This window comes from Musca domestica, unplaced genomic scaffold (genome assembly GCF_030504385.1).
Source record: "Musca domestica strain aabys unplaced genomic scaffold, Musca_domestica.polishedcontigs.V.1.1 29, whole genome shotgun sequence".
Lineage (NCBI taxonomy): Eukaryota > Metazoa > Arthropoda > Insecta > Diptera > Muscidae > Musca > Musca domestica.
This window is the reverse complement of record NW_026712296.1, coordinates 7,155,757-7,175,689: the sequence shown is the minus strand read 5'-3', so window position 1 is coordinate 7,175,689 and position 19,933 is coordinate 7,155,757. Positions and strand designations below refer to the sequence as shown.

The 19,933-nt window shown below is 33.1% G+C and overlaps 1 protein-coding gene across 5 annotated transcripts in view; it reads right to left on the bottom strand.

Moving 5' to 3' along the window:
* LOC101889444 (collagen alpha-1(XVIII) chain) overlaps positions 1–19,933 on the bottom strand; it is a 662,143-nt gene that overhangs the window by 72,779 nt on the left and 569,431 nt on the right. For 4 of the 5 annotated variants that reach the window (XM_059124489.1, XM_059124490.1, XM_059124491.1 and 1 more), the window contains one exon: positions 9,268–9,390. In XM_059124489.1, the coding sequence (XP_058980472.1) occupies positions 9,268–9,390 (123 nt within the window). Of the gene's footprint in view, positions 1–715; positions 743–9,267; positions 9,391–19,933 lie in introns of all 5 variants that reach the window. The other variant, XM_059124488.1, reaches the window with a different exon arrangement.

The following is a 19,933-nucleotide window of genomic DNA, read 5'->3' as shown; positions in this document are numbered from 1 at the left end:
TAATTAATAGCGCTCGCGTGGCGTGTATTGGTTCATGGTAAAAATCTGCTTGGACAGACGCTTTAAACGCAGTATGTCATTAAGCGATGTGACATCTCTATCAAAAGTTATGGCGTTGCCAGATGGGTCCGTCGAATATGGGCAACCCTGTATTTTTTTTAAATCTCAAAACTCATTCCAACATACTAAAACGGACATCGTAAAGCGTCTTTGATTATGGTTAAATACAAATATGCCTAAAACAAAAGTAATAACCTGCACGAAGGACTATTTTACTGACAATCTTCACGAAATTTGCATTTCTCCGACAATTAAAAGTTTCCACAGTTTTTTCGATATTGGGTTATTTTTGGGCTGTTAAATAATTATTTATATTTTTTTTATATTTATTCAGTCATTTATTTACTTATTTATGAAAGGATTTCGTTGGTGCAAATGTAAACGAAACTTTGTGTGATCTCGAAAGTCATCAAACAAAAACTAGCCACTTTCTGATGTTTAAAGCAACGTGTTTCGCCATAAACCAGAGTATTTCAATAAATCATTGTAATAAATTATAAACGACATCAACAATCAAAAACTATGCATATAAAATATAACTTATCCCCAAAGCCGTTCGAAATGGTATAAGTATTAAAACAGAACATTGATGATGTGAAAAATGTATGCAGAAATTATTGCTTCAATTAAATTGTCAAATTATTGCAATATTTACCGTTTCATATTCTGGAGCCGTAGTAAACTATTTCAATTGGCCGCAAAATTGTTTTATTAAAATGCGGAATTTATGTACAAAAGATGAAAAACACACAGACGTATTAGTTATCATTTTACATTTCAAAAGAGTATTTAAACGAAATTTTAGTTAAAATTTTAATAAAAAACACACACACACAACACTATGAATACGCATGTTTTAGTTTGCTATAAAATATATTGCAAACAATTGAATTAATTGGCAACGAACTAAGATCAAATTTGCATTGAACAAAACAACAATAAAATGCATTGAAGTAATCAATCAATAAGAACTGAGTTATGAATATTTAGCATATATGAAATATTTAATATTTTTTACGAATTTTGTATTTGTATAGGTTTTGAAATTTGTGTTGCTGTTGTAACAGTGTTTGTGTTATGAATAGGTATGCGGTTGTATTTTATATCATTATTTGTATATAAACAACTTATATTTATTACTCTTAGAGTTTCAATTCGGAGGAACTTCGTGGCTATTGAACTCCGACTTATTAAGGTTCAGAGAAAATATTCCCAATATACTCAAAATTCGGAAAGAAATGAAAGCAGATATGTTATGATATGTTTTGGATGTATACCCTACAGCACAATGTGTTGAGGTATTATAAGTTTTACAGGGCCAAAAATTATGTAACACCTCGAAATATTGGTCTCCGACATAGAAACTACAGGGTGAGATAAAAAAACTTTAACCAATTTCAGACTGCTGTCATTTCTAAGCCACTCGTCCGACATGATGTTAACATCATTTCAGTGACAGCTCATTATATTGTTTACAAGCGCACAAAAGCATTTTGGTGAGAATTTTCCAGAAAAAAGTTATTCGTAATGGAATTACAGCGGGATAATGTGATTTCTTTATATTTGGCTGGAAAGCCACAATTGACTATCGTTAGAGCACTCCAGCATTTAAATGTAAATAAATATTTTGTCTCGTACCATCGCTCTTTACCGTGATACTGGTGGTGTAGCCCGACGTCAAGGAAGTGCACGGAAGAAAACAGCAACATCAACAGAAATGGTTCGAAAAGTAAAGAAACGATTTGATGTAAACCCGCGTCGCAGTGGCTGAAAAATGGCTCGCGAGCTGAACATATCACAATATTCCTTTCCAAAAAGTGCAAGAACTTACACCGCAACAGAAAGAAAATAGACTCAACAGAGCTAAAGAGTTGCTTTGCTTGGCCCAAAAGTGGTGAACTTCCGAATTTGGTTTTCTCCGATGAGAGAACATTCGATTTCCAGCAGTTGGTAAACAAACAAAATGATCGTGTTTACTTGCCAAAGAGGTAAGCTGAAAATGTGCACCTACGGTTGGCCACCTGAACTCAAGCGCCAGCCATTGTGATGGTGTGGGCCGCCATTTATTCTGGTATCAGAATAAATACCGAATATTATCGCGAAAATATTCCGGAGGGTGTATTAAAGCCTTGGGCACGCAAACATTTTGGCCGCAGACCTTGGAAATTTCAACAGGACTCTGCACGCGCCACCTAAGAATGGTTACCAAATGAGGTTCCTCGCTTCATTTCCAGCGCACAATGGCCACCCAAAACTTCCGGATACCAATCCGTTAGACTATTGTGTCTGGAGTATTTTGGAAAGAAAAGTTGACACTAATGCCAAAGTGTCGATCACCTCAAGCAAGCGCTTCGCCGGGAATGGGCCAAAATACCGCAGAGCAACATTCGAGCAGCGTGTTACTTTCTCATTGCTCGTTTGAAGGCCATAATTCGTGCCAAAGGTGACCAATTCGAACAAATCTAAACTTATTCTAAAATTTAATGCTATTTCCGACATTTCTTATTTGGTGTAGTTTTTTTTTATCTCACCCTGTATATTTTCGACATTATTTTTTGTAATTTTGTATTTTGCCATTCTTCCGGAGTTAAAACATTTTTTAGACTATATCTATATCTATGAAAGAGAAAAATCTTTGTTTGTTTGTAATTTATGGATTCGAAAAACGAACAGATATTCCTGAAAGTAATGTAGGCTATATACTTTTTTGAAATTCCACTTTGAACTGGAGTTATAGCATCAACATCGAAGATACCTCCCAAAAGTTTAGATTTTTTAAATTTGCCAAATTATATTGAAATCGTTTCAGATTTGGATATAGCTCCCATATATATTTTCAGCCTATTTCATGTATTTGATGCATTAAACACGCTTTGTACACCACATTTCAGTGAAATTTGAAAAGCGTGATGGAATTTGTCTAGAACTTTATTTTTTTTATTTTTATTATATTGAAATCGATTCAGATTTGGACATAGCTCCCATACTACACATTTTCGACCGATTTCGTCTTTTTTTCATGCAGCAAACAGGATATGTATGTTCGATTCCAATGAAATTTGGAATGTGCGACAGGATTTTGATCAGAAAATAATTTTGTAATTTTATATTGAAATCGGTTCAGAGATATTTTCGGCCGATTTCACATATTTGATGCACACCACGCGAATTGTATGTCCGATTCTAATGAAATTCGGAAATTTGGTATCAAATATATATAACCGATTCCAATGCAATTCAAAATCTGTAGCGGAATTTGGTTATAATAATAAATTTGTGAAATTAAATAGGAAATCGGTTAAGATTTGGCCGATTTTAGGTTTTTGACGTACCAATTTTAATGAAATATGGATGGTGCAACGGAATTTGGTGTAAAAGTAAATTTTGTCAAGTTATATTGAAATCGGTTCAGATTAGGACACGATATTATTAAGAAGACAGAACCAACAACGCTTTTGCAATTGTATTAGGATAGCAGTAAAAAAAAACTTCACAACAATTTAATTGAGAATTCGATCATTACGGAGAAGTAGGTTGCTACCTCGAATTCACTAATTGCAACAAAAATGCCACACGACTTCAAAGGATTGCAGTTTCCTGTACGCTTGACATTTGCTATGAAATTAATAAACCCTTCGTGTATGCGGATTAATTTTGGCATGTTCCTGCTTTTCTCATGGTCAGCTGTTTCTGGCATATTCACGCGTTGTTAGAATGAGCTATTTGTTTGTTTACGCATTAGAGTATTACAATAATTAAGTTTTTTAAATTTAATTAAATTAAATCCGTCATTGTAAGTATTATTTTATGCATGGAACCAGATTTGTATCAAAATTTTGCACCCTCAATAGCAAAGATGTGCCGAATGAAGCACTTCATCTGAATAAAAAGTTTAACGAAAGTTGGAATGTTTTTTATCTTTTGATATGGTTTTTATGGGAAGTGTTTATATACTTGATTTCGATCTATATGATGTAATCATATTGAAAAACTTAACATTTATAAATTCAAAACAAGTAAGCAAAGGCTACAGTCGAGCGGGGCCGACCGTTGAATACCCTACAACACTATTATAAACGATACAGTTTATATAGGCGAGATACTCGAAAGAATTCCACAAGATATTGTGACAAATAATAAAAGAAAACCATCCGGTAACCCCCATAATTACGACATGCTGACAATTTTGCAGTTTTTTGGTCCATTTCAACCCCTAAATATATGGCGATCATCTCCAAAAAGAATAGGCTTTTATTCTGACCCTCATCTTATATCCATGCAAAATTTCGTAAGGATCGGGCCATAAATGCGATCTGTATATGATATCCTGATATCATAACTACTTAGTTTTGTTAGCTGTAGAAATATTACCAAATGTATAATTCAAAATGAAAATATGCCAAAAATATGACAAAATTGAAAAAATATGAGAAAATGTAACAAAATCAATATTTTTATCTTTAGAGAGATATTTTTATGCGATTTTTTTAGACGTTTTTTCTTTCCTGCCAAGAGGCCATTCTGAATTAATGAGAACTGTCGAAATCAGTTCAGCCGTTCTCGACATATAAGAGATCTTTCAAGCATATCTTCTTTGATAGACATATATATCGCACATATTTTGCTATATATCCGATTTGTTGGATGTTAACATCAATGTAAAGATCAGAAGTAACCTTGTCATGGCTTTGTGATTTCGCCGGGATTTAAAATATTCGCGGTTTAATGAAAAATTTTGAATTTTTTCAACAAAAAAGATATGGTCTATTTTACCCGCTAAATATTATCCGATGACCACCCAAATGGGTAGGCTTCTTGCCAGCCCTAAACTCTAGCTACATGCGAAATTCCGCGTCGATTGGTCTATAATTGCGACCTGTAGAGCAGGTGCAAAATCAAGAATTTTTTCAGTTTTTGGTCCATTTCAATCCCTAAATATTATGCGATCATCACCAAAAGAAATAGGGTTCTATTCTGATCCTAGCCCCACCTCCATTTTAAATTTCGTGACGATCGGACCATAATTGCGACCTGTAGAGTGATTACAAATTAACATGGACAGACGGACAGACGGACGGACGGACATACATAGCTAGATCGACTCAGCTCGGCGAGCTAGGAAGATCCATATATACTTTCCTATGTGGGAAATCAATATTTCGTGGTGTTACATAATTGTTGGCCCAATCAAACTTATAATACCCCCAACACATAGTGTTGTAGGGTATAAAAAAAAAATAGCTTTTTCCATTTTTGTTTGGCATATATCTTATATTTCATATTTCAGATTGAATCTGCAGAATTTAATACAATAAAATGTTAATAGTGTATTTTGGAAAGTGTAAATTTCTGAAACATTCTTCATTCGTCCTCTTGCTAATGAAATACTTTTTATGAAATCAAAATGTGTTAGTTTTTTTAATAAAATATCTAAAATGCATTTGTCATAAAAATATTTGCTAAAATAAATGAAAACATTTCCAAACATAACTTAAACAATTCTTTTATTTACGTAATGCAAATAAAAAATAAATATAAAAACACACACACATAAAAAAAATATTTCATGTTTTCTGAATGGAAATTCCAAATTTGCTTATCTTAAACTGGTAAGAAAATTCAATGTTTTTATTACAGCTGTTTAAAGACAAATGCCCTGAAAATGTTTCTCCACAATACATCTTCTCCCTGTTTGTGAAAACCTCTTCCATGCTGTTTTGTTATGAACATATAAATTGAGATATTCTTTACATGCAAATTCCCAGAAATTTGCATGACTACAAATAGCACAGCAATTTGTACCTGAAATCTTTAAATGTCAGTGGTTGGGATTGTGTTCAGAATTTAATTGAATATTGTTGAAATAAAAGGCTACTTCTTACAATATTAAAACCTTGAGAATACCAAAGATGAAAGAATCAGAAACTTTTTCGCAATTATCGATGATTTCGATTGAGCAATTGTAAAGTGGAAATAGACATTTGACCATTTAGACGAATAGGTCAATACACCATTAAATGTAAGCATCTCTTAAATTTTAGATTTTTACCAATTTCAATGGAGTTTTTATCAAATTTATTTTTTTACGGAAGAAAATATAAGCCATTTCTTTTAAAATAACCTACGTTTTACAGCATATGTAAAATAAAAAAATTTACAATAATTTTATAATGACACATGAAGTTCGGAATAAAGAATTAAATCGCTGTTTGTCTGCTGTCTATATAAGTAATATTAAAAAATTGTTTCATGAAAATGTTGACAGCGACTGCGCCTCAAATGCTCCATCCACTTAGTACAATTTTAGTATACTATTTAAAATATTTAATTTTTTTATTCGAATCTATATTTTTTTGGCTCAATGGGAACGTAAATAAGCAGAATTGCCGATTTTGGAGTGAAGATCAGCCAGAATCAGTTTGGTGCGATTTATGTGCTGGTGGCATCATCTTAAAAATGCTGCGAAGTTTATGATAACTGAGTGGTGAGCGCTACCGTGAGATGATACACAACTTTTTGCCCAAAATGCAAGAGTTTGACTTGCACTACTTATAATTTTTTTCGACTATTCAAAATTGTCAAAATCGTGCAATTTTGCACCTTTAAATTTTTATTCCCTGGCCCACATAGTGGTAACGGTATTATGTCATTGTGCATTTGTTTGTAGCATAGAGAAGGTAGTGAGATAGACCTATAGTTACTTTTGAGGATCTTCATAGAACCACTTTCAGAATCGATTTACGCATGTCATTTCGTCCGTCCGTCTGTCCACGTATTTTTGTCAATAAAGTACAGGTAGCATTTATAAGTCTGATTGAAATGAAACTTTCCAAAAATCAATTGTTTGATACAAGGACGAACCCTATTGAAGTTGGTGATAATCGGTCCAAATTGAGATATAACTCCCATATATATTTTTGTCCGAATTCAGTCTAGAAACAAGTACTTCAAATTTGAAGAAAGTCGGAGAAAGTTGATACCGGACATCCGATACAGGTCGAAAACATCTCTGCCAAATTTTGTTTAGATCGAATCAGATAAGCATATAGCTCCCATATATATCTTTAACCGACTTCGAGTTAATTGTGCACCAAATGGCCAATATAAATCCAAATGACCTCAATTTTAGTACATCCGACGGAACTCAGTCTCGAAGCAAGTACATTAATTTTTTTTTTTTTTTTGAAAATCAATTCAGATATAGCTATAACTCCTATACATTTTTCATCCATTTAAGTCCCTCACATTCGTAACATGCACTCCACAACAATTATATTTGGTACCAGATATCTCATAGAGTTTGGAAATGCCTATGTCAAATGTTATGGATATCGGATACGATTAGGATATAGCTCCCATATATATATCTTTATCCGATATCAAGTTTATTGTGCACCAAATGGCTAATATCAGACCATATATACTGAATTTTGGCAATTCGAATGAATTCATCCCAGAAAGAAGTACCTTAAATTTGGTCGAAATCTATTCAGAGCTATAGCTCCCATATTTGGCTTTTTAGGTCCATCTTATGCGTAATATGCACTCCACAACAATGTTATTTGATAGCGGGCACCAGATACTTCTCGAAAATACCTCTGCCAAATTTTTTCGAGCTCGGTTCAGATTTTTATATAGCTTCTATATACATATTTATATAGACATCTGTATCCGATTTTACTGTTATTGCTCACCATATACGTAATATCAGTCTAAATTGAAAAGATATTTTTCATATTCAATGGAATTTTACCATTTGGTAAAACTCGGTCCGGTATATATATTGCTGCAATAAATATTTTTTAATATAATTCTTATCGAAGTCGTATCATGCACTATACAGCAATGTGATTTGGTGCTAGAGGTACAAAAGCCTCTGCCAAATTTGTTGAAAATCGATTCAAAGTTGGATATAGTTCCCAAATATTGATGATACGCATTCAAGTAAAGTTCACAGTTGGTATGATCTATGGGGGTTCTACTAAATACACACAGTAGTTTAGGGTCGGCCCCGCCCGTCTTTTGACCTTTCCTTAGATTTTTGAAAAGTTTATCATCAATCGATCAGAATTTCAGAAATTTTGAAATTTGATATATTTGATCGATTTTAATGCGTTTGACACATCTTTAAATGATTGGTTCTATCATTTGAAGGCGAATTGATAAAGACTGTAAAACAAAATTTTACTAGTATATCAGAAACCCATATTAAAATAAAATAAAAATTTAATTTTTCGCAGATTTAATTGAGGCCATAAAATCCGAACTGTATCTGACAAAACAAAAACCAGCTAGGTTAGTGTGGGCCTGTATCTTATCGCAATGTGCGCACTATTTTTGATGCAAGATAACAGTTTTGAGAACATATACAAATTAAAGAAAAATTTCGGTCATAAAACCGAAGGTAACAATAGAACACGATGTAGTGGACATTTTGAAAGTTTACACAAAATTCTAGGAAAAAGGGATATTGTGCCCCTGTCTAAATGCGCTATGTCATTTATACAGGGGCACAATATCCCTTTTCCTAGAATTTTGTGTTCTTAAATATTATTGCGAGCAATAATGAAGAAACCAACATAAAGGGTATTTCCGTGAAAAATGTTAGCACACACGCGACTCAATGAAGGGGGTTTTTGTTACCTTTTCTCCCCAAAAGGCTATAATATACTTTTGAAAGTTGTTATAGGATGTATAAATATTCGAAAAACTCCTCGTTATTACGTTTGGAATAAATACAAAACAACTTGGAAATAATATCCCCATTAAGGATAACGTCTGAAGTATACTTTCAAGACACCGGAAAACATGTTAAGTGGTTGTTTTCCAGCAATTATTTGTTGTGTTGTAAGGTATTGTCTTCAAAATTGTCTGAATCTGTAAATGCTCTTAATTAAAAAATATAAATATAAAATAACTAAAAAACTAAATTTTTCGTTCAATAAACGATGTTCTACGTGCTATATATATCTCATGCAATGTATGATATATAAGCCAAATAGTAATGTTTTTTTACATATTAAAAGGCTTCCAGTGCATTCAAATTGCTCTCAATTTTACAACACCCACTTCATACGTAATATGAATATATCGATTTGAAAAAAATGGACTTAAAAAATAATAAAATGAAAATGAAAAAATGAAATCAATATCGCTATTGGTATTATCATGCAATACTGACAGAAACACAATTTTTTGATGACTTACCGTTGGTGTATTGAGTAGAGGTGGTAAATTATTTAATAAATTGGAAGATTGTATATCCACACGCACCGGAGGTGCCATAGTGGTCGGTGGGGGTGGCGTTGCAATGGGTACCAATGTGCCAAGCTGGAATGATAGGTAAATAAAAAATATATAAAAATATTATACAAGATATATGGACAGGAGAATGTTCAATTTAAAGCTCAGTTTTTGTAAATATTTGCATTGCAGTAAACATTTATTCGAATTTAAAGTTAAAGTTTATATAAAGAGATACGAAAAAGTATATATGGCGTCATTATCGATTTAATTATTGAAATGATTTAAAGTATAGATTCGTATTAAGGGAAAAGCCGTTATCCTAAAAATCCTAACAATTATTGTAAATTGAGTAATGGATTTTGCTCGTAATTACGAAAAAAAGATACAGCTGAAATCCCGAGTTTGACAACGATTCGATTTAACGATCATTTAGATATTTGAAATTTTGACACACATCTGCCAACCTGTGTTGTAATTTTGGAACATTTACGGAATTTAATACGCTCACATTTTATTGGAGTTTTTGAAGAAAATTACAAAAATGACTCCATAATGGTCCCACGATTTAATGAACATAAAATTCATGAATTTTATAACTCGAGTATTTTCAAAAAAGTAAGTATGGGCACAAATTTCCCATCTTTTTTTCGATATAAACTTACGTGTCTCGTATTTTCGGGTTTTCTTTCATAATCGTTTATTGTCATTATCGCAGAGCGGTATGATATGACAATATAATATTGGTATTTTGTAAAGTCCTTAGCATATCTTAGAAGATAATATCACAAATAATGTTCTGTATCTTTCAGTAAAGCCTTAGGGCGATTCCTATGATGTTCAAATAGTTTGAGAATTTTTGTCGATGTCCATTAAAAAACTTGTATTATGATATTACCATAATTCCATTTGGAACATCTCGAAATAATCATTGGTGACCCCATAAATTATATATTTTCTTGGTCGGCATAAAATTCTAAGACGTCTTAACGAAATACGTCAGTTCGTCTCTTGATGTCAGGATATAGCCTTTAAATGGAGCTTTGATATAGGATTGTGGCATAACGTTATCTACATCTGTACCTTCCAATATTTTTCGTTCCATGACAATGCTGATTCCGTTCAAGAAAATGTTTTTAAATGCGGTTGTAAGATTTAGAAGAATTTTAGTTTTATATAATTGTTTTCTTTCACTCCTATTGAGCTTGCGATCGTCACTTGGGTACCAAAAAGTTTTTGTCATAGGGACTATATTAAAATAAGTCCTTGGAAGAATATCCCATACAAAAACAAGTTAAAACCAGTAAGGAAAAGTCAAAAGTGGGACTGGGCCAACTATATGATACCCTACACCACTATGCATATTTAGTAGAGCTCCTATAACAAAAGAATTTTTTTGAAGTAAATCATACCACGTATCAACATTTGGCTTTAGAGCAGTTATAGTTTGGTTTCAGAGGGGACCAATATATATGGAGGCATATCCAATTCTGAATCGATTTTCACTACAGACATTTTAATCTTTTATACCAACTAACATTGGTATAGAATGCATGATATCATTTCGAGAAGGATTATATTAAAAAAATACGTATTGAAGCCGAGTTCCACTAAATGGAGACGTATGCCCAAAAATTCACTCCATTTGGGATGAAATTAGCCACTATTTGCACAATAAACCTGAAATCGGATTAAGGATATATATGGGAGCTATATCTTAGCCGATCTTGATCAAATTTGGCAAAGGTATTTTCGAGCTCTATAAGATATCTGGTACCAAAAATTATTGTTGTCGAATGCATATTACGAATTAAACACAAAATCGGATGGAACATATATGTGGGAGCTATAGCTATTTCTGAACCAATTTTCTCCTAATTTGTAGTACTTGCTTTTAGACTGAATTTGGTCGAACTTGGTATCAGAACTTTTGGACAGATATTGGTCACTTGGTTCGCAATTAACCCGAAATCGGTTGAAGATATATATGGGAGCTATATCCAAATCTGAACCGATCTTGATAGAATTTGTGCTATATATGATATTTGGTACCAAAAATATAATTTTTGTGGGGTGCATATTACGAATGAGAGGCACTTAAACACCAAATCGGATGAAACACATGCTTCTAGACTGAATTCGGTTGTGTCTAAATGCAGGTCATTGGGGCTGATATTGGTTTTTTGGTGCACAATTAAACGGAAATCTGTTGGAGATATATATGGGAGCTTTATTCAAATCTGAACCGATCTTGATAAAATTTGGCAGTGGTATTTCTGGGCTGCATCTGATATCTGGTACTAAATATCGTTGTTGTGAAATGCATGTGAGGGACTTAAACGCCAAATCCAATGAGACATATATATGGGAGCTATAGCTATATCTGAACCGATTTTGATATACTGACTTCTAGACTGAATTCGGTTGGATGTGCCAAAATTTGGACTTATATTTGCCATTTGGTGCACAATTAACCCGAAATCGGTTGAAAATATATATGGGAGCTATATCTAAATTTAAACCGATTCTAACCAATTTCAATAGAGTTCGTCCTTGGACCAAACTAATATTGTTTGGGAAATTTCATGTGACCTGCGTTTTGTTCACAAGAATACATGGACAGACGTACTGACATGCATAAATCGACTCAGAAAGTGATTCCATGAAGATCCTCAAAAGTAACTATGGGTCTATCTCGCTTCCTTCTCCATGCACAAAGACGTAATACCCTTACCACCATGTGGTGTAGGTTATAATCAAGAGATATGTTACGGATTAGTGGTCCTTTCCGAAACCATGGTATTCCCTGCCTTTCCCTTGCAACAGCAAAATAACTACGGTATTTCAAAAATTCTAAATATTTCAAAAAAAAAAAAAATGTTAGTGCTGTTCGGATTCGACTTCCATTAAATTTTTACGATTTTTTTTTTCATTATGTTAGTATATTAAGACTTAAATATAAGTATGGGTAAAACTTGTGTCAGCTATATCTAAATCGATTGGGCCAAGATTTGCCAGACTTTATTCTAGTCGGTTCTCGATCTATGTCTGGGCTGTATCTGATTTCTTTCGAAGAACGTCTTAATTATGAAACTGGATGAAATACATAATATGTGTATGTATATGGGAGATATGCCCAAACTTGGCCTGAATACTTATAAATTTCAAATCAATTCAAGTCAATTTTGTATCAAATTGCAAAGTTTTGTATCAATTGGACAGTAAACGAGAACTGTAATTTTCGCACAAATAACAAAAACTGATCTTGTTTCCGTTTGCATGTTGCCAACAAATGCAAAAATACATAATACTCTGTAAAAAATGTTCAACTACATTAACCACACCATTGTACAATTTCGTATGGTTAATATTCAATGAGATAGGGCGCAAAAGGACTTTGTACTTTATATACATTCTTCTTTGCTGTAAAGGTTATTTATTTTAAAATCAATTTAATTATTCATATCCTATTATCCATTTTACCCGCTCATATATGTATGAGCAACTGAATTAAAAGCACTGCCCGGCATGTCTTATCTCTTGTCCGTCCACACTATCTTCCTGACTCTTATCGCATTATCAAATTTAATCGCTCAAGTGGGTACAATTTTATTCATGCATTTTTACCCTTTATGTCATTTTTAAATATCGCATCTTATACACATCATCACATCTTTTCTCAAAGGCACAGCAGTGAAGTTGATGGTGACCATAAAGTCAATGATCCAGATTAAAGCCATTGTGATAATTGCCTTCGCATATATATATATATATATATTTATATTCAATAATACGATTTATGTTTTAAATTGCCCTCGATAAATATTATTGAAACACTACAGAAAATTTACATATTGCTAAGAATAATAAAAATCGAAACTAAGATTGTATCAGACACACATTCACGTTTCGTGAAAGGCAAATACTACTACGGTGCCGGATATGGAAACTAAGATTTATACAGGTTTTATGAACACCCAGCAATACCTTGAATGCATATAAATTAGATGTGACGATGATGATATGGAAATATTTCCGCTATTCAGAGTTTTCCACTTTAGTGGGAGGGTAATTTTCTCATTTTATACACCAGAAAAACACACAAAGGAAAACTGAATAGGGGTTATAAACACACGATTATGTTCAGACGTGGCTGCTTCTATTGTCGGAACGTATAATTTTAGGGTACAACATACGTACATGATGCGTACATACATACATTCATGATTATGAAATACACGTTCCAAATGCGTATGTGAGTGTTAGATGATATCACGAGAGCGTGCATCTGTGTAAATCTGAGAATCATATTTATTACATGGATCTCAATTCTTGAAGATTTGGTATTGAATCTTTACACAAACACTAACATATGCTTCTGTGTGTGTGTGTGTGTGTGTGTGTGTGTGTATGTTTATGCATATTTTTTGTACTTTTACACAGTCATTATCATAGATGTCGTTTAACCTTCATGCCATCTCCCCATCGCGTCATAATGTGTGAAACTCGCTATAGAGGGTAGTTGAGTTATGTAAGTGTTAACAGAATGCGTAATTGTGCGAATGATAAATCGTTTTTTGTTGTTTTTCTTTTTTGCTCGGCACATATGAATCGTGCGTGTTGAATGTTTGAATGCATGCAAAAACAGTTTCCAAGGGCAATCTCACTCTATGCCATTTTAGATTCAAGAAGTTCAACTACAAGTCCCCCGAGTGCCATTATCAGCAGACTTTTTCCGACTAACTTAAAGCCACAATTCATTCCATGTAATTTTGCCGCACAGAGATTCAACGGATTCTAAGCCATCTTTGTGGTTAATGAAATTATGTTTTAATATGTTATTATGGAAGAATAATTGATTATGATTACGAGGCTGTAAAAGAATATATGTTATTGTGCCGTTTCTTGAACCTTTCGTGTGAAATTTGTGAGAGAAAGCCAAAAATTAAAAATTCCTCAACAGAAAAGAACCCGTTACCTGGGACTACATTAAAACCTAGAATTATAGATATTTGTTTCGTGAAAAACTTGCCTTCTAAGTAGAATCACGAATTGCAGCAAATCTGTTTTAAACTTTTTGCTTATTTTTATACCCTACACCACATAGTGTAAAAGGTATTATGTCTTTGTGCATTTATTTTTAACATAGAGAAGAAAGCAAAATAGACCCATAGTTACTTTTGATGATCTTTTTTTTGATGATCGCCCGTCTGCACGTCCGTCCAGGTATTTTAGTGAACAAGGTCGCATTTATTATCCGATTGAGATGAAATTTTGCAAACAATATTTCTTTGGCCCAAGGACGAACCCTATTGAAATTGGTGATAATCGGATCAGATTTATCTATAGCTCTCATATATCTTCAAACGATTTCGGGTTAATTGTGCACCAAATGGCTAATATAACTCGAAATGACCTGTAGTTTGGTACATCCCACCGAATTCAGTCTAGAAGCAAGTACATCAAATTTGGTGAAAATCGGTTCAGATATAGCTATAGCACCCATATATATATATGTTTCATCCGATTTGGAGTTTTAAGTTTCTCACATGCGTAATATACATTCCACAACAATGATCTTTGGTACTAGACAACTTATGGAGCACAGAATTACATATGTCAAATTTTATCGAGATCGGGTCTGATTAGGGTATAGCTCCCATATATATATTTATCCAATTTCTGGTTAATTGTGCACCAGATGGCCAATATCGGTCCAAATAGCCTGAATTTTTTTAAATCCGACCGAAATTTAGAAGCAAGTGCGGCAAATTTGGTGAAAATCGGTGCAGATATAGGTATAACTCATTTTTGTTTTATCCGATTTGATGCTCAAGACCCTCACATTCGTACTATGCACTCGACAACAATGATATATGGTATCAGATGTCTTAGCGAGCTCGAAAATACTTTTGCCAAATTTTATGGAGATCTGATCAGATTTGGATATAGCTCCCTTATATATCCTTAATCCGATTTCAAGTTTAATATTCAAATAATGGCTGTCATCGACCTGAATGGAGTGAATTTCGGAACTTACGTTTCCATTTGGTGGAACTCGGCTCCGAATTGGGTATGTCTTCAATATATGCATTAGTCCCCTCTGAAACCAAATTAAAACTGCTCGAAAGCCAAAGGTTGATAGGTATTATTGTCTACTTCAAATAAATTCTTTTGTAATGGGAGCTGTTTTAAATGTGCATAGTGGTGAAGGGTATCATATAGTCGGCCCCGCCCGACTTTTGACTTTTCCTTACTGGTTTTAAATAAATATATATAAACAATTATTTAAACATGTTGCAGCTACATAAATATTATAAACTGTACTTTATTGCTTCGATTTGAATGATTTCCTCAAACATGCTTTCAATTAACATCTCGAGAATATATGTTAGGACATAAAATATGCCGGCGTTTACAATGTAAATATTTGTATAAAAACATACACACAAGCGTACGAAAATAAATTCAAAATATTGAAATATTTCTCTTTATTTCCCATTTAATTATATATAACTAGCTGAACCCGGTGCGCTTCGCTACCCCTTTTGATTTTATATGCATACAAAATTTTATTTACGAATATATGTTGGTTAAAAAAAAAACAAATTTAAAAATTAAAAAAAAAAAATTTTCACTACATTAATGCGTAAATAACCAAAACTATTAGAAAAGCAGTAACATGACATACATACACGAAGGGTTTGTCTTTCGGATTTATTTATTTCATAGCAAATACCAAGCGTGCAGTAAACTGCATTCTTTTGAAGTTGAGTGGCATTTCCATTGCAATTAGTGAATTCGAGATAGCAACATACTTCGCCGTAATAAGCGTATTTCAAATAAATTGTTGTGTTGTTTTTTAGTGTTAGCCTAAGGCGTTGTGGGTCAATGGTTCTTATTAAAATCATATCCCAATCTGATCCGATTTAAATATAATTTTACAAAAATTACTTTTACACCAATCTCCGCCACACCTTTCATATTTCATTGAAATTGGTGCGTCAAATATGTGAAATCGGCCGAGAATATATATATGGGAGCTATATCCAAATCTTCACTAATTTCCAATTAATTTATCACATTTAGTATTATAACCAAATTCCGCCACACATTCTGAATTTCATTGGAATCGGTCATATATATCGTGTTTGGTGCATAATATGTATGAAATCGGCCGAAATATATATGTTAGCTATATCCAAACCTCAACTGATTTCAATATAATTTGGCAATTTTTTCTGGTGCCAGATTTTGTCTCTCTCGCTTTGGGTGCATCAAATATGTGAAATCGGCAGAGTATATATATGGGAGCTATAATCAAATCTGAGCGTATTTGAATATAATTTGTCAAATTTATTTTTGTACCAAATGCCGAATTTCATTGGAATCGGAAATACGTATCGTGTTTTGTGCACCAAATATGTGAAATCGGCGGAAAATATATATGGGAGCTATATCCAAATCTGAACCGATTTTAATATAATTTGGCTAATTTATTTTCTAATCAAAATCCCGTTACATATTCCAAATTTCTTTGGAATCGAACATACATATCGTGTATGGTGCATAAAATACATGAAATCGGTCGAAAATATATATGGGAGCTATATCCAAATCTGAACCGATTTCAATTTAATTTGACAAATTCATTTTGGCTCCCAATTCCGTTATTTATTTTAAATTTCATTACAATTGGAAATACATATCGTGTTTGGTCCACCAAATACATGAAATCGGCCGAAAATGTATATGGGAGCTATATCCAAATCTGAACCGATTTCAATATAATTTTGGAAATCAATTTTTTAGATAAAATCTATCACACGTTTCAAATTTCATTGAAATTGGGGATATATAGCGTGTTTGGCGCATCAAATGCTTGAAATCGGCCGAAAATATATATGGGAGCCATATCCAAATCTGAACCGATTTCAATATAATTTGACAAATTTATTTTCGGATTAAATTCCGTCACACATTCCAAATTTCATTGGAATCGAACATTTATATTGTGTTTGAGGCATCAAATGAACGAAATCGGTCGAAAATATATATGGGAGCTATATCCAAATCTGAGCCGATTACAATATAATTTGGCAAACTTATTTTTGTTCCAAATTCCGTTACGTATTCCAAATTTGGAGACTGTATCTTCAACCAATCAATAGATATGTGCATATAAAATCTAAATTTTTGGGAGGTACCTCCGATTCTGATGCAATATCTCCAGTTCCAAGTGGAAATTCAAAAATGTATATAGCCTATGTTACTTTCAGGCGATGTTGCAGTATATATGGAAATTTTCAGAAAAATCTATTCAGCAGTTTTCGAGTCCATAAATTACAAACAAACAAACAAACAAACAAACAAACAAACAAACAAACGTACAAACATTTTCCTCTTTTATAGATATGGCCTTTTTGATTGATATCAAACAGATGTAACAAAAAAAAAAAAAAAACGCACAATGTGTGAAAACATACCCATGAAAAGGTTAACAAGTGCGTATAATTTCCAGTTTCTGTTCTCCAGTCAATTGTCTGTGCTGCATTTGATATACGATGACAGATTACAGAAATATGGTGTCATGCAATACATGCATACATATGTACCATATACATGTACATACATTATTACGTTGGGCTGTAGAAACAATTAGGTTCCTTTATTTGAGTGCTTGTTTTGGTACTGACAAGGCTTTAATTTAAATTCGAATAAAAAAGTAGATCTGTGTTTTAATATAATAATCGAAAAGCCACACAATATTTACACTAATGAACAATGTATTTTTTTAATGGTATAAAAAAGTAGCATGGCAACTTAATAGATAATAATATAAAACATACTTTGTAAAAACTAAGTAAGCAAATTATGTAGATAAGGTGGAAAAATGTGTAATATCCCTCATCACTACAATTGAAACTAAACTTTTAAGGACTAAAAATTATTAAAGCAACCTTTGAATGGATCGAATCGATGAATCGAAGGTATTCCTATTGAGGAGCATGCCAAGATTCCAGATCTTAAATTGAATATTATGTGAGAATTGCAAGGTACATCACATTCGGTTTGAAATCGAAGATTTTTACCTAATAGCCCACAAAAGTAAACCCAAAATTTTTTTACAAATTGGATGAGTAAATTTTTGTTTAAATCTCGGTTTTACCATTTTTGACATTTTCCATTGAAATCTGGCATTTTCGGTAATAAAAAATCATTACAAATCGGTCGTGCGGGCCGACCATATGATACCCTACAAAACTATGATATCTTGGAAAACTCCCTAAGGTCCAAACCCATTTTATTCGTTTTTTTTTTAATTATACCATACAGTCCTCCAAAAATGTTACTTTTGATTTCTGACCTGTGTCATTTGCCCTATATTTACACCCTCTACCGTGTTAGTAGGTATTCAAAAAATTCACACAGAAGTTGCGGTCCATTTACCCGTTAAATACTATCCGATGATCATGCAAATTTGTATAAAAGTATCTGAATGAACTACAAAATTCCAGTATGACCGTTTAGATAATGCTGTTAAACTATTCAAAAAACTATAAAGTGGATGAGGCCGTTATATGGTTATTAAGCCAAGGATTGTCATCTACCAAATGTTTTTTAAACACCAAATTTGAAATAATTTCGTGACTAAATGTGACTAGGATTATCAAAATACCAAGTATCTGTGGGTATCGTTATATGGGGGGCTATAGGAAAACGTGTACCTAAATGTTCAACCTAGACGAATCCGTGGAAAAATGTGGCAAAAGTCATCAAAACTCCGACTTTCGGGCTATACCAAAACGTAGACCTATATGGAACTTGAATCCATCTCGAACTCCAAATACCAATTTTTAGACAAAACCGAATCGGGAGGTACCGTTATATGGGGGCAATACAAAAACGTGGACCGATGTAACTCATTTTCAATACCAACCATCATACCCACAATAAAAATCGTTCTGCCAAATTTTGAGGCTCTACGTCAAATAATGTGTGCTGTATAGCGATTTCAACAGGCAGACAGACAGACAGGCAGGCTGGCATCTTTAAATCGACATAGAATTGTATGCTGTTTATGAATTCATGTACTTCAAGGGGTCTACGACGAATATTGAGGGATGTTACAAACGGAATGACAAAGTTAATATACCCTCCTTTTCAAGGTGGAGGTTATAAAAGCTACACTTCATTCGTTCGAAAAATGCAACATAAATACTTAGAACTCAGAAAATGTGGTGGTACCGTTTTATGAGACATTAACTTTACTCACTGCGAAGCTTACATGACAAACTGCAGCCAATTTTCTAAGAAAATGTGTATAAAATTTTCGAAATAGAGAAAATCTTTAGGTCAGAAACGTCAAATCCCAGGCAATAGCTATGCAGGTGGCATGGCACCTCAATTTTTGGTAAATTTATTTAAGAAAAGCTTTTAAGTTCTGGAGCTCCAAACTTTTGATAGCTCAAACTTTTTTTTGAGAAACAACAATTTATCATTCATTTATCAGAAATACCGTTGCAAAATTGTATCGATATCGGTTCAGATTTGGATATAGCTCCCGTATATATCTTCATCTTTTTCACGTTTATTGTGCCTAAAGAAAGTAATTCAGTTAAAATAGGAT